This window comes from Hibiscus syriacus, unplaced genomic scaffold (genome assembly GCF_006381635.1).
Source record: "Hibiscus syriacus cultivar Baekdansim isolate YM2019G1 unplaced genomic scaffold, ASM638163v2 tig00111330_pilon, whole genome shotgun sequence".
NCBI lineage: Eukaryota > Viridiplantae > Streptophyta > Magnoliopsida > Malvales > Malvaceae > Hibiscus > Hibiscus syriacus.
The window spans coordinates 8,818,758-8,844,625 of NW_024063059.1; the positions used below are offsets into that span (position 1 = coordinate 8,818,758).

Genomic DNA, 25,868 nt, shown 5'->3' on the forward strand with positions numbered 1-25,868 from the left:
TGTCCCTGCAAATTTTCATTCCAAGAATTTTCTTTGCAGCACCTAAATCTTTTATATCAAATTCCTGACTCAATAAAGTTTTCAAACTGATAACATCATCCATGTTCTTCGCAGCAATTAACATATCATCAACATACAATAACAGAAAAATAAAAGAACCATCATCAAGGCTCTTAACATAGACACAATAATCATACTCACATCGCTTGTAGCTAATCTTGATCATATAGAAGTCAAACCGTTTGTATCATTGTCTCGGAGACTGTTTTAACCCGTACAAAGATTTCTTAATCTGTAAACTAAATGCTCATTTCCAGGTTGAGTGAAACCTTCAGGATGTTGAATATAGATATGCTCCTCTAAATCACCATGCAAAAAAGCAGTTTTAACATTTATCTACTCTAAATGCAAATCCCAACTAGCCACCAATGCAAGTACTGCTCCAATTGAAGTGTGTCTGACCACATGAGAAAAAATTTCATCATAATCAACTCCTTTATGTTGTGAAAAACCCTTTGCTACCAAACGAGCCTTGAACTTCTCCCCCTCTTTTTATGTTACTGTTGGTTTCTTCTTATACACCCATTTGCAATCAATCGGCTTCTTGCCCTCAGGAAGGCGAACTAACTCCCATGTACGATTGTGATGCAAAGACTTCATCTCCTCAACCATGGCAGCCATCCACTTGTTGTTTTCTTGACTAGTAACAGCATCATGAAAAGTAATTGGATCATCACTGCTAACAGTAAGTACAAAAGAGACCAAGTCTTCAAAGCTCAATCTGTTCGAAGGCTTTATATCTGTCTGTCTCACCCTGTCTCTGGCGAGACTATAATCCTGCAAATCAACCGTAGCGAAACCACCAGAATTCGGTTGAGAAGTTTCTGTTTTCTCAACTGGAAACTGCTCGAAATCCACCACTGTCATGTCTTTCTTCTGCTGTAACATGGATTGTTCATCAAAATTTTCTTCGCAACTAGATCCCAGAACTTGAATCCTTTGACACCTATCTTGTAACCCATAAAAATACACTCCTTCGATTTTGCATCAAGTTTGGATCTCTCGTCAGCAGGTACATGCATATAAGCAAGACAACTAAAATCCGTAAGTGATCAAAAGTAACATTATGACCAGTCCATACCTCTTTTGTAACTTTCCCAGCCAATGATTCCCTTGGTGATCTATTGATAAGATAACACGCCATGTTAACAACCTCAGCCCAGAAGTGTTTGGGAAGCCCCGCATTCAACCGCAAACATCTAGCTCTTTCATTCAATGACCTGTTCATCCGTTCCGTAACATCATTCTGTTGTGGTGTCTTGCGCACTATAAAATGTCTCTTAATCCCATGCTCCTTACAGAAGTTTAGAAACTGTGAATCTGTGTACTCCGTACCATTTCCAGACCGCAAACACTTGATTTTTCATCCTGTTTGATTTTCTACCTCAGCTTTCCACAGCTTGAACTTCTCAAAAATGTCAGACTTCTGTTTCAAAAAATACACCCAAACTTTCTGTGAAAAATCATCAATAAGAGTAACATAATAATTAGATCCACTCAAAGATGATATCGTGGAAGACCCTCATACATCAGAATGCACATAATCAAGAATCCCTTCAGTTGTGTGTTTCCCAGTCTTGAAACAAACTTTAGTCTGTTTACCAAGAACACAATACTTGCAAAAATCGAGGTTACAGATTTTAACACCATGCAACTGATTTCTTTTATGTAATTTAGCCATACCATGTTCACTAAGATGAGTATGACGCATATGCCACAGTTTGGTAGTATTATCATATGACTCAACAGAATGAACTCCACCTACAACAGTACTCCCTAACAATCTGTAAATACTTCTTGCAGTCATCTTTCCTTTCATCACAATCAAAGCTCCTTTAACAATCCGAATGGTTTCCCTATCCTCATCAGCCTTAGGGATAAAATCATTCTTGTGCAAAGTGCCCAAAGAAATCAAATTCTTCTTCAAATATAGGATATGTTGAACACCACACAACATCCGAACAGAACTATCATACATCTTAATTCTGACATCACCAATACCAACAATATTGCAACATCGATCATCACCCAAATAAACAGAACCATAATACCTGTATGTCGAAAATCATTCCCTATTTGGCGTGATATGATAAGAACATCCAGAATAAAAAAATACAAGCATCCATCAATTGACTCGTTAAAATAGAGAGCATATCACCCTCATTGTAATCAGAATTATCATCCTCGACCACATTCACAGACTTGGATGAGTCATCACGCTTCTCATCAGTCTGCTTTTTCAACTTCGGATAGTCTCGCTTCATATGTCCTGCCTCCTTGCACTTGTAACAGTGAATTGTCTTCTTATCCCTAGATTTGGATCTGAAATTCCACTTCCTAGACCCTGCCTTCTCTGGCTTCCGTCCACAGTCTCGATTACCCTTGACATATAAGCTATCAGCTTGAGAGCTTTCCCCTGCATTCTGTTTCCGCTGGTTATGAGCCAACAAGGCTGTAGTTGCCATGTATTCGTAAGAGGGAAGCAACAAACACAACAGGATCGTCGCTTTGTCTTCATCCTCAATTTTCACATCAGCTAAATCAGAAATGATTTGATTGAAGACATTCACGTGTTGCGCCAAATCATGATCATCCTGCATCTTCAACCTATACAATCGTTGCTTTAGATATAATTTAGTCGTTAAGGATTTGGACATAAACTGACTTTCCAACTTCTTCCAAATTTCATCTGGAGATGACAGATGTATGTCGTGATACATGACCTCGTCCGCCAAACAAAATCATATGGTTCATGTCGCTCGCTGCTGCAATTCTTCCCAATCTTTCTCCTCCATCGTCACCAGCTTTGTAGGTCACAAAGCCTTCAGGATCCCTTACTGCGCCAATAGATCATTCACCCATATTTTCCATAATCCGAAGTTACCCTGACCATCGAATTTCGTAACTTCGAATTTGGCTCCGGACATCTGATACCAATTGTTGAATTATCGGGTAAAGAAAATAGAAAAAACATAAGAATTTTAACGAGGTTCAGCAATGTTCTTACGTCCTCGGTGCCTTAGGCGGCGCTAGTTTTTCATTCAATATCTCATAGGTTTAGGTTACATCTCCTTTTATAATAAATAAACCCTGGTATATATTTATAAAAATAACCCTGTACCATACCATGGGGCGCACCCCCAACCCACATAATTGTAACCCCCACTACGAGACTTTCTTTGTAAGTATGAGCCATACCTAACACTCTCTTACCTATCCCCCGTAGAGTCGCCAAGCTTTCGTAATCGTCCTTCGGGTGGTCCCGGAATCGGGTTTTGACTTGAATTAATATAATGAAGCCGCCACCGATCATTTTAAATTATGTTGATCGGACACCTTAACCTACAATTTATCTTATCTATGATTTACCAGAAATTAATCAGATTTGGGATTCGTTTACAATCAAGGAATGATTAGCACCCTTGTACTTCCCTTTTGGTACCAATTTGATTTCCCGATAGTCTTAATTGCGAAAATTAAAATTTAAAAATTCTATCCGAATTATTTACCTTTAACCAATTTAAAATTGCCAAAAAAAGTGAAATTAATGTTAAACAATTAAAATAAAATAAAATAAAATAAAAGATCATGAAAAAAATAAAAATATTGTAAATTGAAAAGAATTAAAGAATTGGGGGTCAAATTGATGCTAAATGAAAGTTGCAAGGAAAAATAAAAAGGTTAGGGGCCAACCTACAAAATGTAAGAAATATAAACAAGGATTAAATTGAATTAATTAAAAATTCAAGGGTAAAATACAACAGGTGACCAAAATGAATTACGTATCAAAACTTTAGGGACTGCGGAAATAATTTAAAAATCTACTAATTGCATTTCGGTTCTTCCTATAAATACCCCTAAAGTCAAATATTTCATTCATTTTTACATTTCTTCTCAAAATAAACCCATTTTCCTCTTAACTCTCTCTCTCAACTCCCTTCCCAACCGGCCATGTGCCGGCCAAAAATGACCACGCCCTGTCGCCCGGAGCACCGCTCCGGCCACCGGAAGTGGTGGCCGAAAAACCCAAACTTACCTAAAAGTTTCCTCCCGACCTTGTGAACACAAAATTGAGGCCCAATTACCCTCAAAGATTCCTCGCCGGTGTAGATCTAAACTCAAATTTTGAAATTTACCTTTAGTGACTTTTCATGTTCCAACGTCTGTTCCTCCTCCAAGCTTCTACGCATTCCCGGCGACCTTTGACGAATACCCTTGATTTTCTATTTTTGGATGTTTTGAAACATTCGGATATTGCCTTAGGTTTTTTGCTTGGTTGTTCGGTGGTTTCTTTTGTTTTCGATTGCTTATGTTTATCCCTTTGCTTAGCTTCTCCATAGGCTTTTTACAGCCTTGAATCCGACTATTGTAGTCTCAAAAAAGACATGATTTCTCGTCTGATTCTGTTGTTGGAAATCCGTCCAACTTTGTTCCATTTTGAGTTCATGCGAGTTGTCACTCTAATTTTTGCCACTTTCCAGTTTCGGGTTTTGAAGATCTCGGTCGATTGGTAACTTTACTGGCGAGTGGCCTCTACGCGCCGTTAAAATGGTAACCTGATGTGTTTTCTGTCGTTTGATCGAAAAGCCTGATCCAACGACCCTGGTTGATGCAGTGCCCTTGCTAAAACATTATAACCATAATCTATTGGGTTAGACTATTAGGCTTCCTTTGATGGGCTCCCATCGGGTTTGCTTGCTGGGCTCCCATCGGGTTTGCTTGCTGGGTCAGGCTTGCAAGCTCGATTGGGCTTCGTTGTTGGACCTGAACTTTGGATTTTTGGACTCGTTGGACCTAAAGATAAAACCAAAAAATAATATTAATAATAATATAATGTACTATATAATAAATAGATAAGTACTATAACATATAAGATAAGTATATACTAATATAATATAATATAATACTATAATAATAATAATATATAATATATAGTATATATATATACTATAATATATATAATATATAATATAATAAGATGTAATAAATATATTTACTATAATATATAATATATAATATAATACTATAATAATAATATACTATATAATACAATATATATACTATATACCATAATATATACTATTACAGACAAAAATGAGTGTCTACACATATCAATACGAAAATGAGTATTAATCTAGATTAATAAAATAATCGAATGATCGTCAACTGGAGTTGCAATGACACATCTAACACTAAAAAGTAACCAAAAAAATATTATAAGAGAAAATAAAAATATTCATAAAAATAATAAAGAAGATATATATATATATAATTCGGAGAGATAAAAAGAAGAAGAGAAAAAAGATAGAGAAATAAAAGAAATCGATGAAAAATTCTTATACGGGTAATAATAACTGGACAAATTTATTATTTATGATAGATAAAAATATGAAAATAATTATTTTTTAGATGTATATTCATTGTTAATTATTTTTAATTCGTTAATCAAAATGCGTATTCATTATTAGTAGTCGTAATTCAGGGGATTTTCTTTTTTGAATAAAGTTTTAATTTTAATAAAGGGTTGATGAATTATTTATCTTGTAAAGTACATTTTATTTATCGAATTGTTTCTTAAATATTTATAAAAAAAATTTGTTAGAATTAGATCATAATAAATATAAAATTTAAATCCAAATTTATTACCAAATCAAGGAGAATAAAATACTAAATTTAAGTCCATTGATGGAGATAGTCAAAAAAAATAGTTTTGATATTTCAAAAAGATACGTTTACTCTTGCAATACAAATTCTTAACAGAATAAAAACAATACAAATTAACTTTTTTTTTGCACATAATTACCTCTTTGTATAAATTGAATATTAAATCATTTTATATCACTCATGGTATCTACATTTTTATTTACATGACCCTTTAATATATATGATGTGCATAACATAATTAATCATTTAATTTTTGTATCGTTCTATAATAGCAACATAATTATACAAATTTATTTACAATTACATATTTTAGTCCAATAATTTTTCACTTGAACAACAAATATTTCTATATAAATGTAAAATTGTATGAGCTCAAAATAATATATTTATAATATATGAAAATATTTATAATACAAGAATATTTTATTTATGCTATAAAATATTAATATCAATATTTTATAACATAAACAATATTATATTATATTATATTATATTATATTATATTATATTATATTATATTATATTATATTATATTATATTATATTATATTATATTATATTATATTATATTATATTATATTATATTATATTATATTATATTATATTAAAAATTTTAAAAAAAATACATGTTTTTAACTTGGTTTTGCGATTAAGTATGGGATTTTCAATCTCAAAAGGTGAAGTTCAAGTTCGTGATTTGTATTTTTTTTTTTAATCTCATCTTTTCAATGAAATGATAATATGTATCGTATCATTGGATGAAAAAAATAAAATTAATTTGATAAAAAATTTACTCACGTTATATAGAGAAAATGTGAGATGGGTGATTTTTATTGGTTGAGAGTTGAGACTATGAATGATGTGGTGAACAAGGTTCATGTAATAATTTTTCTTGCGTTGGACATGTGACCTGTGACACGTGACATGTCATCCCTTTATATATATATGATATGTACCATATCATGACTTATATGCACGTGGTATTATATTATATTATATTATATTATATTATATTATATTATATTATATTATATTATATTATATTATATTATATATTATAATAAAAAATTTAAAAAAAAATACATGTTTTTAACTTGGTTTTGCGATTAAGTATGGGATTTTCAATCTCAAAAGGTGAAGTTCAAGTTCGTGATTTGCATTTTTTTTTAATCTCATCTTTTCAATGAAATGATAATATGTATCGTATCATTGGATGAAAAAAATAAAATTAATTTGATAAAAAATTTACTCACGTGATATAGAGAAAATGTGAGATGGGTGATTTTTATTGGTTGAGAGTTGAGACTATGAATGATGTGGTGAACAAGGTTCATGTAATAATTTTTCTTGCGTTGGACATGTGACCTATGACACGTGACATGTCATCCCTTTATATATATATGATATGTACCATATCATGACTTATATGCACGTGGTAGTCTCAAGTTCAGTGTTTTATACACATAGAACTTGTCATGTTAACGATAAATATTGATCGTTGGTTAACTAACAGTTTTCGTCCAAACATGAATCATTTTACCCAAAATGAAATGTTAGGATTAAATATTTTAAAAAATAGAGATTAAAATGATTAATCAGTCAAATATTAGGTATATTTTGTGTTGTAACTAAAATAACAATAGGTTAAAGTTAGATAGAGTTAGTTAGTTAGTTAGTTAGTTAGGTATTATTAGTTTGTGTATATTAGGAGGTGTTGTATACTTTATGGTTTAATTCAATTCTTTGTAAAGCTTCAATAATAAAGGATTATTTCCACACTTCTCGTCCTTGATATGGTATTAGAGGTTTTTCTCGCTTCCTTGCTTCTTTGTATATAAAAGAAAGTTCCTTTTGTTTCTTGTTTTTTTCCTTGTTTCCTTCTTGCTTTCGTTATGGGAGATTTTAATGATGTGCTTGACAATGGTGGTAATGCTTATTACCTTCATCGGTCTGATAACCCTAGGATGGTCTTAGTTACTCAACTATTGAATAACGATAATTACAAAATAGTTGGAAATGATCCACGTCGATGGCGTTATCTGCTGAAAACAAGCTTGGGTTTGTCCTTTGTGTGTGTGCATATGTGTGAGTGCATGCGTACATATTGGTTAAAGAACATACTTACCAAGTGATTCAAGCAGAAATGTAACAGCTTTCCCCTTATCCCAGTTGATTACAGGCCGTACCTCTAAAACCTAATTATGCAAATATACTTTAAATGACACAAACTGAAACTATAGCATTCTTGTAGCACAAGTCACAAGTAGAAAATCACTGAAATTAATGAGAAAAGAAGCATATTGTCTTCAAAGATCACCATTCGCCCATGAGTCAATCGTAGACGAGGGTAGCTTCTGATGATATCATGTACACGTTGTGCTACTGTTTTCCAATCCTGAACATAAAGTAACGAAAGAGCCTATAAGTTAAATACGTTATCATGCAAGGAAAACATTCCGGTACCAACAGAAGAAAAATGAAGACCTTTAATACCAAAGGAAAATTATCCCACCTTCTCATCTACATTTCGGTAATGGACAGAGACACAAAATTTCTTGTTTTCAACTTTTGCTCCTTGAATTTCTTCAATGTTGTTGACAAGTGAGTTAAACACCTGAGATGAATGAGACTTCTACATTGGAACATAGAGGAAAAGGTCGGGGCATGTATGGCACTCCGAAAAGAAGTTACATACCTCATCGATCATAGGTAAGAACTCATTCGCAGGCTGGAATAAGTTAACTTCTTTTCCCTGAATTAAAGAAAAACAAGATGAAAAATAAATTAAGGATATGATTGGAGGAGAGAAGGATAAGGTATTATGTAAAGAGATTTGTAGCCCTTGACCTTTTTATCAGTAGACCTAATGCAAGCAGAGTAATCATCAGAAGACGGCCCAACAGGACCCATGATGTCCATTCCATGGCTTCCAGCATAATTGAGCTTTGTTAATCCTACAAACACATATACCTGAACAAACAATGAGGCAATCATAAATTAAAGACAAATAAAATAGTCAACTTGGCAATCGAATATATATGCAGATACGAAAAACAGCGGCAACAAAGATGTCAAATTTATTCTGAAGTATGGTCTTCAAATCACCTTGTCACGGCTTCTGCCACTAATTATTGCTGTTGGAAAGCATTTTGCCACATTTTTTACAGCAGCTCGCATCTTAATAAAATGCTTTGGTTAGTCATACAAAAGAAAGATCTTTGACAAAAAAAAATCTCAAGAAATCCAGACAAGCCATTCTTACATCATTAGATATAAAGGCACAGCCCGGATTGTCAACAATTGGTGAAAGAGTCCCATCATAATCCAGAAACAATGCTATCCTCTTGCCTTTGGAAAAATTTGTGATTTGCTCCAAAGATGTAAGTGCAGAAGGATATTTAAGCTGTAAAGCAAATGATAAAGTACATAGAGCAGATCAATAACCCCTCCAGTTTTATCAAAATTAAACTCAGATAAGTAAAAAGAATCTACTACCAGCCATGCACGATAAGCAACATCCATATCAGTTGATACGAGGTCATTGTTGAATTTATTATGAAGGGATGAGGATTCCATAGAATCTAGACAGTTGTTGGCACGAATATCAATAATTCCAGCATTCATCATAGGAACAGTTAGAAATAGATTTGGAGAGAGCTGCTCCTGAGTATTTCAACAAACTGGACTTGCTTAGGATCAATAAGAATAGGAGCAGTATGGTTGGATTTCAGGTCCATCCACCCCAGTGTCGTATCATTAATTAAAATGTAAAAGCTGCCATTTTATGTCGAAAACGATCCACTCAAGTGCAAAGAAACAAATTTTTGATGTTCAATCTCAACTATTCTTTTTAGCCAACCCTTCTATCAATAAAGAACCACCTTTTCAAAGTTTTCTTATCATCTGCAAGCAGTCCATCAAGCACAAGAGTCGTGAATTCTGATTTCAAAACAAAGTTAGAATTGACTAAATGAAGCACAAGGCCATATTAATTTTCTTTTTCTTCAGAAAGATACGGATATTTAGAATGAACCTGTTCATCTTTCAAGGTCAGTCAACTTAAAACTAACGCGCTTAAATGATATCTGTACATTATAGATTTAAGAGGTCTGATTAAGGTCCATGCCCAAAATAACCTCTGTAAGGAGTGAGAATGAAATAATGGATTGAACAACTAAATAAATTAGTGTAACATGCATCACAGGATTCAATATTTGATACATGAATTGTTCGTTACAGTCTCCTATGACTCTGTTTGCAGAAAACTAGGTGAATAAACCAGCATTACAATGTTAATGACTCGAAAACTGTAGGGGGAAAATTAACAATCACATACATCACACTCAAACCAAGAATGCAATATGCAACAAAGCCTGAATATTCATAAAAGGAAATGAACAGCAACATTCATGCATAAATGGCATTGTCCCACAAAAGAAAAATAAGTAGTGAATGGTGGTTGTGTAGACGGAAAAGCCATCAATGCCCCCACAAAGTGGAGAGGGAAACCACGTTAATTGCAACCAAACATAAGTGGTCTAAAGTGGTGTATGGGAAACATTTAAAACACAATGGACCCAAGCACATTAAGATTCAGTGATTGGGAAAACAAAACAAAAAAAGTATTTTAGGTTCCACCATGCTTATGTTGCTATCAAATATTCCATCCATCAACATCAACATTATCACAAAAAGTACTAAAGTGTATCGAAAATAAGTAACAGAGAATTAATTGATGGTGTTAGAATACATAGTTTCTATTTTCTTTTAGAAAATTTGAATATTCAACAACTGAAAAAAAAATCACATTCATATGATAGGAACAGGAAGAGAGGTTGACGATAGAACTCTAATTTTATAGACATTGAAGGAATATCACATTAGCATAAGCGAGCACAAGTATAAGGGCAAACAAATTGGTGTAGACATTGACAGCAATCGTTTGCGATAAGGAAATATAAGAAAAAAAATGAACTAACCAATCATGTAACCATCAATCCGGAAAACATATATATATATATATATATATGTATATATTATTCAATGAAGACAAGAAAATCGACCATAAATGATGAAATTGGTTTTGACAAAAAAAAATCAATTCAGAGAAGAAGACGCCTACTTTTTTATTGAAAAAGAAAACTTAATTTGAAAATTATTACATCCACATAAAATCTTCAATTAAAAACTACTACATTTGTTAAAAATTAAATTTCAAAATACGCTAAAAAAGCAGAGATTTGCATACTCATCAGATTAAGAAATTAATCGCCATAACATAATCAAGAAAGAGTGAATCAACGTAAATGCATTGGGTACCAAAGAAAAAGGTATTGGAAAAGAAGCATATAATAAAATCGAAACCTGAAAATCAAACAGCGAGGAAGAAATGAAACCAAACGCCGCTCGAGACACAGGTGAATTCGAGGGCAAAAGTCACGAAAGAGAAAATTTGAAAAAGAAAAAAAGGAAAGGAAAAGTAATCAACAAAAAGCGTAATGTGCTGCCATTTCCTTGTTCAATAAATTAAAAGAAAACCGGAGCTAAAAAAAGAGGACGCCATAATGAACAAAACCAATACCTTCTGGCAGAGAACGTGAACGATAATTAAGCTAAAATTTCTATTGTAACAATTCGATGCGCAGGATACATTAATATAAAACAAACAAAAACTACCTTTTATAGCTTTTGTGTATTTATAGAGCTTCGGTTTCGACGGAACGTGATTTACAAATCAAATTCTCCATTTATGAATTAAGAAACACAGCTGAATATATATAAACATACAAGAAAAACCTTCAGTCTTGAATTGACCTACGCTCCTTCTTTTATGTAAGCTTCACGAACATTTAGGCTGAATATATATAAACATACAAGGATTTCATGGCGGTTTTGTGCAGCTGAATTTTTGTTTCGTATAACTGAAGAGCCAGATATTTTATCATTTGATTGGTTAATATAATTTGATAGGTTGCTAACATTTAGGCTTTTTTAGGCCGAATTTGGGGGGGGGGGGGAATGGGACCCACAGGATCTTGAGCGCAGGCGGACATGTGGCAGTAGACTTCTGCAGCCAATGCAGATGCTGACACGTGTAAACGAGTGGCCTCACGTGGCCACATTGGAAAGCCACGTAAGTTCAGGGCATGTTGTCACTTTCGGTTACTATTAAGTGGACTTTAATAGGTGATGGTGGTTATTTTAATTTGTCTCTCAATTAATTTTGGTTAAATTATTTATTTGTCAGACTATTTATTTTACTGTTTTTATTCTGATTATTCAATTACTTTTTAGAATTATTATTATCATTTTTTATTTTTATTTTTTTTGTTACCCTTTTGGTTTCAAAGTTTGACATTGACTAATCAAGATTGACATGGATCGCACATTTGGTTTTGGTGGGTGAATCTTCTAACGGGGATTTTCAACAATCACAAGGACTCGAACTCAAGACATGTTTAAGCGGAATCAAATCGCTTATCACTTGAATAAATCATGTTATAATTTTAATGGTTGATTTAACTAATATACTAATACATGTATATAATAATAGTTTTAATCTTAAAATTTATACATTTTATCAAATTGATCCTAATTTAAAATAATTCACTAAATCATTAATATTTAAAAACTATTATTAAATTAACTGCAAATTATTATTAAAATATTTCAAATTAAAATGAGAATTAAATTGATAAGATTTTTAAATATTGAAAATTTATTGAATTATTTTGACCTAAGGTCAATTTGATAGAATGTTTAAGTTTTAAGGACTAAAATTATTATTATATCATGTCACATCATCATTTCTATTTAGTCAATAGTCAAACTTAACAGTAAGATATCAAAATAAAAATAAAACATAAAATTAAGTATGGTTTTTAAAAAGACAATGGAAGGATCAAAAGAGAAATATGAAAATAAATGGGGTACCAAATAGATAATTTATCCTTAATTTTTATATGATGAGTTTTTTTATTAATATAGGATGATTGTAAGTGATAGTATATGTTATACAGACTCTCAATCATTTAACAATAAACGCTTACAGTCGTTGGTTCTCGAACCCGAGACAGAACCTTTAAAAATAACAATCATTCTTTTGATCAATAACATAGTTTATCTCATGTTACTTTTTAAGCCAAAAAAAAAGAAAATAAGATAAAACTATCTTATTTTTTAAGCACAAAATAGAAAATAAGATAAAAACACATAAATAGTATTTTTGTTAAATATTTGATTATGAAAATTTATAAGATAACAACTTAATTTAAAAATATAGCATTCTTTTTATATTAATAAAAATGTCACAGTTAACATTTGTTTGGTCAAAACTTTTAAATTTTGAAGTTAATTGTTTTTAATATTTTTAATTGAAATTTATAATTAATATATTTAAAAATTATTTCTTAGATTTGAAACATGTTTTTATAAATTTCACTGAAAGATAAATTTTTTTATCTTCGTCTTCTCACAATGTTTATCTTATCAAATCATGATAACAATCGAAAAGCTGAGGGGGGGAAAAGGATTTTCATGATAACAATCGTAAAGCAAAAGAGTGTTGAAAAAAAAACTCTTCGAGATTATAGAACGAATGAATTTTATGAAATACAAAAGATCATCCAAAGAACAAATTAAGCGTATTCTAAAAACTTCTCTTTGTAGCTGCATACTAATGACTCTTACCATTTTTCTCAAATCTTACAAGTGGTAATATTTTATCTTTTAGAGAATACTACGATGTATTATTAAACTTTATCCGCCGACTCGTTTATGTTATTAAACTTTTAAATTTGTCGGTTATCACATTACATTTTAATTTTATATTCAATTATATCACTCTATCATTAAATCAATAATGAGACTCAAACATAGCTAACGGTTATTGTCGTAGCCCATCACCGTACAGATTATTAATCTCACCCAGCTTACTAGCTGTACCACCATTGATGTGGTATCTGTCGTCTTACCCAATCAAATACATTTCAAAGATGGACATGGATTTAAAGTTTACCTGTATTTCCCTTTAAAGACATGTTTCTGCTTAGTTGTATTTTCAAAATTACAGCATATCTACCTTCCCAAGGTACTCCCCACATATTTCAAACCGAGTTGTAAATCCACATCCTCCAAAGTGATCGTACATTCACCACACGAAAGATGAAATGTATAAGTTTCTGGTCTCCATCGTTCAATTAATGCACTGATCAAACCGGTGACCACCCTATATTCTATTACAAATGTGACATCGAAAAATCTCACAATTTGCAAATTCTCGACAATATGTTCATTTGGCTTCTCACAAGTGATCAATCGACTATGAAGGACTCGTTGTTCGTCATCCTGATATTTGTTAATCCATGTAATTAGAATTAATTCATCGTTCTCAACAAAAAAAAATTATTTCGTTCATAATACCAGTGCTCCCAAATGACTAGAAATGTGTCGACCATCTAGTCTCAAAACAACATTTTCTTCTGTCATGCTTTAACAAATCTATAAAAAAAATTAAATATTTCAAATTATAATATTAATCATAATTAAATATAATTTAAAAAAATTTGTTAAATCAAAATAAATAGTCTAATTAATTTATATTTACAATAAAAATAAAAAAACAAAATAAAAAAAATTTAAACTAAACTTACCAAACCACTCAAATACAATTTAATATGTAAAATCGAGATAAATACTTCAATAATTTATATTACTCAATAAAAAAAATTAAACTAAACTTACCAAACAACTCAAATATAACTTAATATGTAAAATCATAATAAATAGTCTAATAATTATAATTTAAATTAAAAACAAATATTAGACTAAAAATTACACGAAATTTTTAAATTAACTTGCCAAACCACTCGAATATAGTTTAATCTGTGAAATCAAAACAAATAGACTAATTAATTTATTTTTACAATAAAAACACAAAATAAAACAATAAATTTTAAACTAAACTTACCAAGCTACTAAAATACGATTTAATATGTAAAATAAAAATAATTAGTCTGATAATTTATATTACTAAAAAAATTAATGTAATAATTTAAACTACACTTACCAAGTTTTACTCAAATACAACTTAATATGTAAAATTAAAATAAATATCCTAATAATTATAATTTAAGTTAATAACAAAAATTACACTAAAAATTACATGAAAATTTAAATTAAACTTACTAAGCCACTAGAATACAGTTTAATCTGTAAATTCAAAATAAATCATCTAATTAATTTATATTTCAAATAAAAATTAAATAAGAAACAATAAAATTTACACTAAATTTATCAAATCACTTACTAAAGCACTTGAATTCTTTCTTCCTTCGATCGAACTCTTAAGCTTACCAAACTACTCGAATTCTTTTCTTTCTCTCGGCCTCACTAAAAGTTCTCCTTCGCCTTTCACCCAAAATCTAACCCCCCCCATTTCATAACAACCCAGCCTGGTGCTCCATTATTAGTGTAATAATGGCACTACCAACTCACATTGATTCCCGCACAGCTGTTACCATAGTTGATTCCCACACAATCAGTTGTTCCCCTGCATGCATGCAGCAGTTGGCTCAGATGTGAAGATGTCGTGTATTCTCGAAGTCCTCTGCCTTGCCTGAAGACGCCGCGTGTTCCCGAAGTCTTCATTTATGCTTGAAGACGCCAAGTGATCCCGGAGAGTTTCATTTTGCCTGAAGACGCCGAGATTTCCTGAAGTCTTTAGGCTTGTATTGTAGAAAACATCCTAGATGGGGAAATAATGTGGGAACCGCATTATCCTGGGAAAAAAGCTCCCCCAACCACATTATCCTGACACTTTTGCCAATTTTCTACTTGTTATTTCATAAAAATGATATAATTAATATGCATATTTGATGTTATAATTTATTATACTTTTAAAATAAATAAATAATAAAACAAATATATGTATACAAATTAAATCTGCTAAAAATATCTGGCTTCTGTTAAAATTAAGTTCTAGCTCAGTCTCTGATCACCTTAATATTAGTGTTGTCGTAAAAGCTCATGTTTAAAAATTTATCTACATGTCAATTATTAGGTGTCTTTATGATAAATAGGTACTTAAATTATGTGTGGTAGCTAAAAAATATTTGGTATGTATGAAAAATTTATCAAATTCATCGAGTGGTCTTAATAGTAAATGAAAGTATCATTCTTTCTAGATATTTTAAATTTGAGCAATTTCATCTCAAGTCAATAGATTAAAAAAATTCCGGACATATAGAATTTCTGCCCGCTCATCCTTGCTGTTTGACTGTCTCGATTGCCCGTTCATTATGTCTCGACCCATACTCTGTTTGCAAGCTGCCCGTACGCTGCACACGACTTCCCAACGCCGTCGGAATAAAAAGACGAGATTGACAGAGTTTTTTTCTTTAAAAAAACACTCAAAGGAGACTCGACATTATACGAAGACTTGCACATTTCGTCGACAGGAGATGACAATATTGACCTGTAGTATTAAGTTTTTCACCTCATTTAACCAAATCAAGTTAGACAATGGGGCATGAGGTCTGGGCTACTTCTGCTTCCAGGGAACTTTCCGATGTAGGAGCAATGATCCTAAAAATTGCTTTCAAAACTTCACCTTTTTGTGTAATTGTGTTTCTTTTTCTAACTTTCTGGTCCAGTGTCATTTTAACTTGTAACCAAAACCAAGATGAATTGCACTTCAATATGCTACTTCATCTTCTTTAACAGTAATCAGTCAGGCGCGACATCACATTCACTAGTCTTCCAACTCTTTTCTGTGCCTCAAAACTTCTTTAAATGTGTACCAGTTAGGGTTGCACATAGATCGGATTTCAATCCGATCCGGATCGGTTTTTATCCGATCCGGATCGGTTTTTATCCGATCCGGTTTTTTCCCATAGAAAAAAAACCGGTTTATAAAATAACCGGTTCGGTTTCTAACCGGTTTGGAGGGCCGGATATCCTAACCGGTGTAACCGGTTTCGGTTTTAAAAAAACCGGTTTTTTTAAAAAACCGGTTATAAAAAAACCGATTTTAATATTCCAGATTGCTCATAGGGAACCGATTCCCCCCCAAGGGGGTACCGATTCCTCACTGAATGGTTTGGCTCCGAGATTTCCAGAATGCTCGGAGGGAACCGATTCCCCCATAGGGGTACCGATTCCCCCCTATTCAACGGTCGAAATATTTGAATTTTACACTTAGGGAACCGATTCCCTATGAGAGGGTACCGATTCCCCCACGCTCTAAGCATTTTTATTAAATGTTTTCACACTTAAACGGCTATATTATCTTCATTAATTATCACTAACGTTCAGAAGTGATTCAAGGTGTATTTAAGCAAGCTTAGAAGTCATTGATCAAAGACAATAAACATCAAGCAACTAGAATCAAGAGAGAATCAAAGAGAAAGCATCAAACCTCAAGTTCGATAAATTCAAATACTTAATTGAAATACTTAATTAACTCAACATAATTGAAATACTTAAATACTTCCAAGTTTGATAAATTCAAATACTTAAAAACTTCCAAGTTCGATAAATTCAAATACTTAAAAACTTCAAGTTCGATAATTGAAACAAAGTTTACGATAATTGAAATAAAGTTATAAAATAAACTACATTGCCATCTCTTCTTCATCATCTTCGCCTTCTTCGTTTGGAGGGGATATTCCAAGTTCGACTTCTTCAATGTGTAAGTTTGCTTCCAAATCGGCATCAATTGCATCTTCTAGGGTGGTGATATGTTGCTTACGAGCCGCTCCATCCAAATAATCCTTTAAACAAATGCATACTTCCACCGACTCGGGACTTAGTCTTGATCTCCGTTGTGATATAACCCTGCCACTAACAGAAAAAGCGGATTCCGAAGCTACCGTAGAAGCTTGGACGGTTAGTAAATCACGGGCCATGGCGGCTAGGATCGGAAATTGTGCTTCCTTTTCTTTCCACCAAGCCAAAATATCCAAACTTTCAAACTCTTCAAATGTCATTTTTGATAGAAAATCGCATGACATGTAATTTCCCAACTCGCTACTTGGGGTGGTAGTACGTGATCGTTTGGATTGGGAATTTACAAGAGTGTTAAAAAGATTCAAATTTATGTTACTTGGACGTCTACTAGATGATTCCGCATTCATTCTCATTTGATCGTGTATTACACTACTTGATCCGTATTTAGTTAAATAAATTGCAAACATGTCTCGAAAACATTTGTTAAAATAATTTATTTGGTTTTGGACAAAGTTGGGTTCATCATCGGTTAGATTAAAAGCAAACGCAATTTCTTCAATTAGTGTTTCAACCCCACCAACATTTAACGTTGGGTTTAAAGCGGCGGCACAAGTAAAAATGGGGGGAATCTCCTTAAAATATTTTAAAAGTTTTTCCTTAATTGCAAAGCCAATTTCTTGAAAAACTTCGGTTTCAAATTCAAAGTCATTTAGTCGGGTAGCCAACAAAAATATTTGATTAAGAACCAACGGGCTAGTAGGGTAATAAACACCGGATAAAAAAGTTGTTGCATTTTTAAAAACCTCAAGCAAATCGGTTATTTTGGCTATAGTTTCCCAACTCGAATCCGGATAAATGTCTGGGACATGACCCCTCTCGAAAAGCCGATCGTGAAATGTTTGCAATGTTTCCCTTTGCCTTAAGGCAGTATGCATCATCATCCAAGTTGAGTTCCAACGAGTTGGACAATCCAAATTAGGACCCAAAGCTTTTTTATTAACAGACTTACAAAATCGTTTATAATCATTTAGTCTTTTGTTGTTGTTACAAAGAATCGATTTTATCATTGTTTTAAATTCTAATCTAATTGGCTCAATAACCTCCAAACCGGCTTGCACGGATAAATTAATTATGTGTGCAACGCAACGGGTATGAAAAAACGCACCGTCTAAAATCGGTGAAAGTAATATTTTCAATCTTGGAACCGCGTTTGTATTATTCGATGCATTATCAAAGGATATAGAAAAAACTTTATTTTCTAATTTATAAAGACAAATTACCCGTTTTAAAAATGTAAATAAATTAGCACCGGTATGCGGCTCACCGAATAATTCAAACGTGATTGTTCTTTTCATCATTTGCCAATTATCTTGATCTAACCAATGTGACGTAACGGCTAAAAAAGAATTTCCGGTATTATGAGGGGAACTCCAAACGTCACATGTAAGCGACACACCATAACGGTGTTCTTGGAATCCTAAAATCATTTTTTCCCTCGCCGTACGCCACATTTTTATAGCATCTCTTCTAAGGGTAGTACGACTTACTTGAGTATAACGTGGTTGCATTAGTTGTTGAATTGTTGTCGTGAAATCTTCATCATCAAAGTGGTCGAACGGCAATGCTTTTGTAATCACGAACTTTGTAAACGCTTCTCGTAATTTTTCGTTGTCGTAAACAAAAACATCACCTTGCGGTGTAAGATTCGATTGACTAGGATCCGATCTTGAGCGAAGTGCCTTGCATGATTTTGTCAAATGGTTCTTCAACGTTGTGTTTCCTTCCGATGCAAGAAACTTTAGACAAAGTTTACAACGCGCCCTCCTCGAGCCATTTGACATCTCACATAAATCGTAGTGATCCCAAATATCTTTGTTTCGAGTGTGTTCGATCACTCTCACGACTTCAAGGTTTCCCCCGACGGAAGATTCAGCAGTGTTACTCATGATGAATAAAAAATTACAAAACTAAGATTTGAGAGATGTTTAAGTGTTGTGTAATAAGATTTGAGAAAGTTGTAATCAACCAAATACATCCCCAACCTATTTATACATGTTTAGGATGGTAAAATAGTAATTTTTTAAAGAAAAAAACGGTCAAAAACGGTCACAAACGGCTATATTAACGACTAGTTTTTTAAACCCAGACCGGTTTTTTTTTTTCGGATAAAAACCAATTTTTTTCAAACCGGTTTTTTATCCGGTTAAAAAATCGGTCTGGGTTTTTTTCTCCAAACCGGTTAAAATAACCGATTTAAAAAAATCCGATCCGGTTAAAAAAAAACCGGTTTTTCCCAAAACCGGTTTCGGATATTTTTTTCGGATATTCGGATATTCGGATTTTTTGTGCACCCCTAGTACCAGTACAACTGTAAGCTTCCATCAAAGTAATCTTAAATTTAGGCACTCAAAATACCCCATAACAAGAAAGCTGGTGCATCACCAATACGGAGAAAACGAGAACTAAGCTCTAGCTTAAAATGAGTACCATCATCTTCAAAACACAGAACAAATAAGTCTGAATACGTTCAAACAGAACAGACGCAAGTGCTACAGAAGAGAAGAGCGGTAAAACAGAAATTTCAAGTCCACACATCATAAATTAAACTGCATCCTTCACACATCCAACAGGCAAAGCATCCATAAAGATGGGTGATTCTCCATATTACAACTTTTTTACAAGCATGTCTCAATCAGTGGTAGCATTCTCTTCACTTTCAAACATTTGAACCACCTCTGCCACGCCCTTGGCGATTTCCCTCTGGATGACACTATCTGGCATGTCAAATGTCCTCCTCATCGAAAGTGATCTCCCCTTTGGCTGAGGATCCACCACATCAAGCATAGCTTCCAGTTCATCTACCATTGACTTCTTAGAAGCACGCACCATTAGATCAGCTCCCTACATAATACAACACAGCACAACCAATGCAAATTGGTTAAACACTTTCCAATTGCGCTCAAGTTGATTGCCAAGTTGTATAACTTAAAACAGAATAGATGACAATCCAAAATCATAGTAACATGAGACATGATATCCGATACAATCACCATCTCCAATGAAAACCCTTAGGCTTTTTACATACTTCTATGTCGAAGAAGGAAAACGAAGAGATGATGATGATAATTTCAGCCTTGATAGATTACATCGTTAAGATCGCTTATTATTGACACATTAATGATCATAACACTGATTAATAACTAAATGCAACAGATTTTTGGCTCAGTTTGCATTCATATAGGTAATTATAATGATTTCATACATGAAGACTGTTCAGTAAAAAGTTAAGAGTTCAACATCATTAAGTGCATCGACTGTTTCTTTATATCATCATATATCACCATCTTTTAAGGGTACCTGTAACTTGTAACGACTGACATAAGTCATAAGCATCACTAATGAGAATAAAGAGAAACATAAGCCAATTACACGAACCAAAAATCTTGAATCAGATTATAGGTTGTCATTAGCTGCGTATTCGCAAAGTTATATATACTCTTCTTTTACAGAAGTTATATATACTTTAAATTTGCCCTCATTGGACACATTCAATGGTCGACTATCAAAATATGTTAAGTTTGACAAAGTAATTCATAGATTAAAATGGAGAAGTCCAAAAATGAGAGATAATGTACCTCAATGGCATCAACAGTAAGGAGCAGAACAATGATCTTCTCAGAGAACCTTTGGCGTTCTTCCGCATCTTGGGCTACTCGACGACGGTAGGAGAAGTTATTAAAATATGCTCTGATCTCTTTCAGCTTAGTCTTGGCAACTGCTAGTTCCCGTAGAGCACGAAGAGCCTGTGATCTGCGAATCAGGTAAGCTCTGAATGTTACTTGGATCACCAAAGCAGCATCTTGTGGAGACAATTCCTTCTTCTTTCCCCTGTTACTTCTTATAACTCCAGCTCTTTTGGCAAAAGCCTAGCATCAAAACAGTAAAGTCCAAGACTGAGTACAAATGAAACACCTCACAGCATACTCGAAACAATATACATTTGAAGCTTACAATGAACACACTGCAAATCATAATTGATTAAGATTTTAGACCTAACATACTTCCTTGAAAAATAGGTTCGATCCTATTGGTGGATCATCAAAGCCAGGGGACGACGGAGGCAGAATTTTATGTTTGGGACAAACAGATTATACGTAAAAAAAAATATACAAAGAAAATATCTAAAATATATAAACAAAGGTGACAACTATTATTAGTCAACAAGCTAATAAAATAAAATAAAATGTAGTTTTCAAGATCTGCTGAAAAGGATTTAAACAGTGGAGAGAACACAAACTCATAGTCACACTACTCGAACGAAACGAAACGAACTAAATTCATCTAATCCAACGACACAAAATGTTAAATACATCAAACCTGTCTTAAAACGACAGCGCCGTGATCAGACGGCTCTTCGATCTCCACTACAAGCGGGGCATTCTCTCCTTTCTTGTCCTTTTTCTTATGCTTCTTCTCGCCCTTTTCCTTCTTCTCCGGTTTGCTTGATTCAATTGCATCGCCACCAGTGGATGCTGTGGATGCTGTGAACGCGTACTTCCTGGAGATCGGCCCATCAATTCCCTTTCCTTCAAACTCAGCCGTCCATTTATACTTCTTCTCTTTCACCTCTTCATTTTTCTTCCCATCCTTGATCTCCGCTACCCATTTGTACTTCCTCTCAACCGGCCCCTTGATCTCCGCAGACCACGTGTATTTCCTGTCTCCGCCGCCGATCTTCGCCTTAACGAGACGGTCAAACTTGGACTCCAGCACGCTGACTCGGTCGCACAAGGTTTGAACAGAAAACTCAGGCTCGGCTTGGCGTTGTATCCTCTTGTACGATCGAAACGACGGCGTTTGCTCGACCAGGACCAGATCAGTGACGCTGTCGTAGATTTCGAAGGGGCTGAAAGAAGGGAAAGGACTGAGTAGGTCGAGGGCGGAGCTAAGTTCATGTTCTTCTTCGAAAAATGAGGGAAAAGCTAAGGGCTTGGGAGCGAAAACGGATGTTTCTTTAACAAAGAGTGATGGGGAGTACGGGTCGAAGATGTCAGTGATCCTGAATCGGCTCATGGTTGCTGGAGGAGATGGAATTTTGAACTCAGTGAGTCAGTGCCAGTAATTAAAAGAGGAGCGAGTTAGGGTTTTGGTTGGAAAGAAAAATGGTTTGACGGTCATCTTTATGGAATGGGAAAGAGAATAAGGACAAATCTATGTAGAGAACGAGGAGGGCTATATCAAAAGAGGTTGAAGGAGAGGGTATATTCGGGAAGAGAATGAGGAGAGTAGAAGGCTGGTCATTGGATAAGAACAAGGAAAAGTGTAAACACGGTTTCGCGCCGCATACTGGAGGTAGGGTAAATGGACGGAAATAGGCACGGGATGGTGAAGAATTACGGGGGCATGAGAATCTGATAGTGCGATTACAAGTTGATTGTAAAACCAGGACGGGCATGTGGGTTCAGTATGAGGGCTGACCCCACGTGACGTGGATTCCCTGCAACGATGATTTAGCTTTGATTTGAAGGTAAATTATATTATTTGTTACTTAATTATCTTTTCATTTTTATTTTAATTATTAAAATATACAAATTTATTCACTCAACTTTCAATTTATTCCTATTTTGATTATATATCATTAAATAATTAGCCACCAAAAAGAAATAACTTGAATTCCTACATAAAATCAAATTTAGACAGAGACTACATTATTTTGATATAATAAATGAAAAAGTTAATGTTCCTCTCTTCTTTTTTTCATTTCTGCTCTTTCATTTATTCCCCTTCATTCCCTTCTCTTTCCATTTTTTCTCTTCAACCTGAACTAATTCAGATTTCGGCCAGCATATCGATCGACGTTCTATCCACCGTTGGCCCTTATCGCCGGAGTCCAATGACTAGTAAATTTCACACCAAATTTGCTTCACCATTCTGAACACAAATCTAGTTAAACTCAACTAGTTCCGGAAAGCATTCCAAAAAAAATGAATATTTTGAGAACTTTCGCTCGAGATCGTCAAATGAGAGAATCTCGGGTATACTACTGTAAGTGCTGGTAGCTAATTACTTGGTTATCCTACAGTAAAACGGCACAAAAGATTTGTGTATTTAAATCATCAGTTTGTTAGAACAAATCTGGGTTTTGGCAACATGCACTGTGATATGCAATCCAATACAAGTTAAAAGAAAACAACAACGCACTTAAACCATTGTAAGTAAAATTAACTCCGAAGGTGCTGATGTATCAACCGACATGTGTGTGTGTGTACATCTATTGGCAATAATCCTTGCAGTGGCACTCACAGCCTGCAAATAGTGAAAATATAACATAAACAACATCCTTGCAAACAACAACGCACCATGTTTTTAGTTTCCAAATTCCAACAGCTTCAGTAAATTCATAATTTGTTTTATACCAAATATTGGATATTGCAACCTTATCAGTAAAGAAAGTTAGCGTAGCGTATGAGCAAATACGTGAACTCAAGAAAAGCACTGTGAGTTGGATGATGAGGGTCTTTCAATAGCCTCAACCATCGAGTACCAAAAAATGCCATATCACCAGTGTTAGAGAAAATAGTGACTAGTGAGTGTACACACTTCATGGAGATAAAGCTACTCAAACATCAAATCCTCTTAAGGTTATTCTCTTTCACCACTAAATTAGGGACGCTGTTAATCGTACTATTTAATCTGAACGGCAAGTTAACCGTTATAACGGTTATTAAATTTTGTTAACATAATCGAACCGCTAATAATAATTATCCGCTAGCAATTTTTAAATTTTGTTAATAACGGCGGTTAACCGTTATTAACGGTTCAGTTATATATTAACTTACGGTTAACCTAATACAATTTTTCTCAAACATAACATAATTTTTAAATTTTCATAAAGTTTACGATTATAGATAGATATTTATTTGTAAGAATCTTAGTTGTTTATAAATGCATTTTATTTTTTAAAAATATATATATTATGAGGTATATTATTTTTTCAATTTAAAATATTATGTGTATATTTATATTTTGCAATTTAAAATCATGTATTTATTTCATCTATGTTTGATTTACTGCGATCCTATAAAAGATAAACACGATAACAAAAAAAATAGGAAGAACCATTTTGATTTTATTTCTAATTATATTCTCTAAAAAATATAATTAATTAATTAATTATAATTTATTATCGGTTAACCACAAATGGTTAACCATTTATTAAAATTCATTAACAGTAATTGTAACCGTTAATTTTTTTAATGATTCGATTAAACAAAATCGTTCAATCATAACGGTTTAATTAATTAAATGTAGTGATTACACTGCTTAATTATTACAATTAACGGTAATAGATTAATTTGATATTTTTCTTAAATACTACAAATGTAATACATTGTGAAAATGATATTTTTCTTTAATTGAACGGTTAAAATTAAGACATTTTCTTAATTAAATATTTTCTTAATTTGATATTATTATGTCACTTTTTTTTCTTAAATACTACAGATGTAAAGAAATACTACAAACCGTTCAATCCTAACTAAAATCACTTAACGAGTTAAAATGATATTTTTCTTAAATACTACAAATGTAATGAAATATACAAAAATTAAAATTATAAAAATGTAATTTTATAATTATTGAAATATTTTTTATTTTTCAAACAAATAATGATCAAAAATATTTGTTTACTAAAAACTCTTTAAAATATAAAATTATAAAAGTAAAAAGGGTAAGAAACTAAAAAATTTATGAAAAAATAATTTATCTTTAAATTTAAAAATTCTAATCCGTTGATATAGTTAAATCTTAAAAATAATATTTTTAGATTATTTGATAAGTTAAAAAAAACTAAGACTTATTGGTGGGTCGTTCATCTCTTTTCTTTAGTTTTTGTTGATCGATGGCGACATTAATTTTAATATTGATTACCGACCGTCGGTATTCTTTATTATCTTTTTCTTTTCTTTATATTGTATCTCTATTTTTTTTTCAAAAAGTATGTTGGTATGATACATTTTCATCCATCTCTATAACATATTTTCTTATGCTTTTTGACATATTTTTCGGTTATTTGATCGTTTTTTCATTTATTCTTTTTAAAGATTGATTTGACATCGACACGACTGATCATTGGACCCTCTGATTGGGTGTGGATACCCAATTTGTGTTTTTGGATAGCTTTTCACGTCGCTTGAGTATGATTTATTGTTTGTCGGCGGTCTTTCAATAGCTTGATCCCTTTCTGTAGTTTATTTATGATGCGATCAGATCTGTTTGTATTTATCTTTGTTTGAGTTTCTTGGTTAGATTTTTAATATTTCCTTATATGGTCCTTATGTGATCTTAAGTTGATAGTTTTATTTCCATGATTATAATTTTTTTTTAATTATGAACTTAATTTAGATTACGAATGTAAAT

The 25,868-nt window shown here is 32.9% G+C and overlaps 1 protein-coding gene and 1 pseudogene across 1 annotated transcript; both read right to left on the reverse strand.

The window, feature by feature from the left end:
* Positions 1-7,802: 7,802 nt before the first annotated feature.
* On the reverse strand, positions 7,803-9,655 carry LOC120158705 (annotated as a pseudogene).
* Positions 9,656-20,018: 10,363 nt separating this feature from the next.
* LOC120158707 (BAG family molecular chaperone regulator 7-like) lies at positions 20,019-22,728 on the reverse strand. Its single transcript, XM_039169496.1, has 3 exons — positions 21,828-22,728; positions 21,086-21,376; positions 20,019-20,351 (listed from the first exon to the last, which is right to left on the reverse strand). Exons 1-3 carry the CDS (start codon positions 22,521-22,523, stop codon positions 20,139-20,141), a joined length of 1,200 nt encoding a protein of 399 aa, XP_039025427.1. The 5' UTR covers positions 22,524-22,728; the 3' UTR covers positions 20,019-20,138.
* Positions 22,729-25,868: the final 3,140 nt, after the last annotated feature.

Coding starts and splice junctions, on each gene's coding strand:
- LOC120158707 (XM_039169496.1), bottom strand. CDS start 22,523: ATGAGCCGATTCAGGATCACTGACATCTTCGACCCGTACTCCCCATCA. Junction 21,377..21,827: donor GCGCTGTCGTTTTAAGACAG/GTTTGATGTATT, acceptor TTTTGATGCTAG/GCTTTTGCCAAAAGAGCTGG. Junction 20,352..21,085: donor TTACTGTTGATGCCATTGAG/GTACATTATCTC, acceptor TGTATTATGTAG/GGAGCTGATCTAATGGTGCG.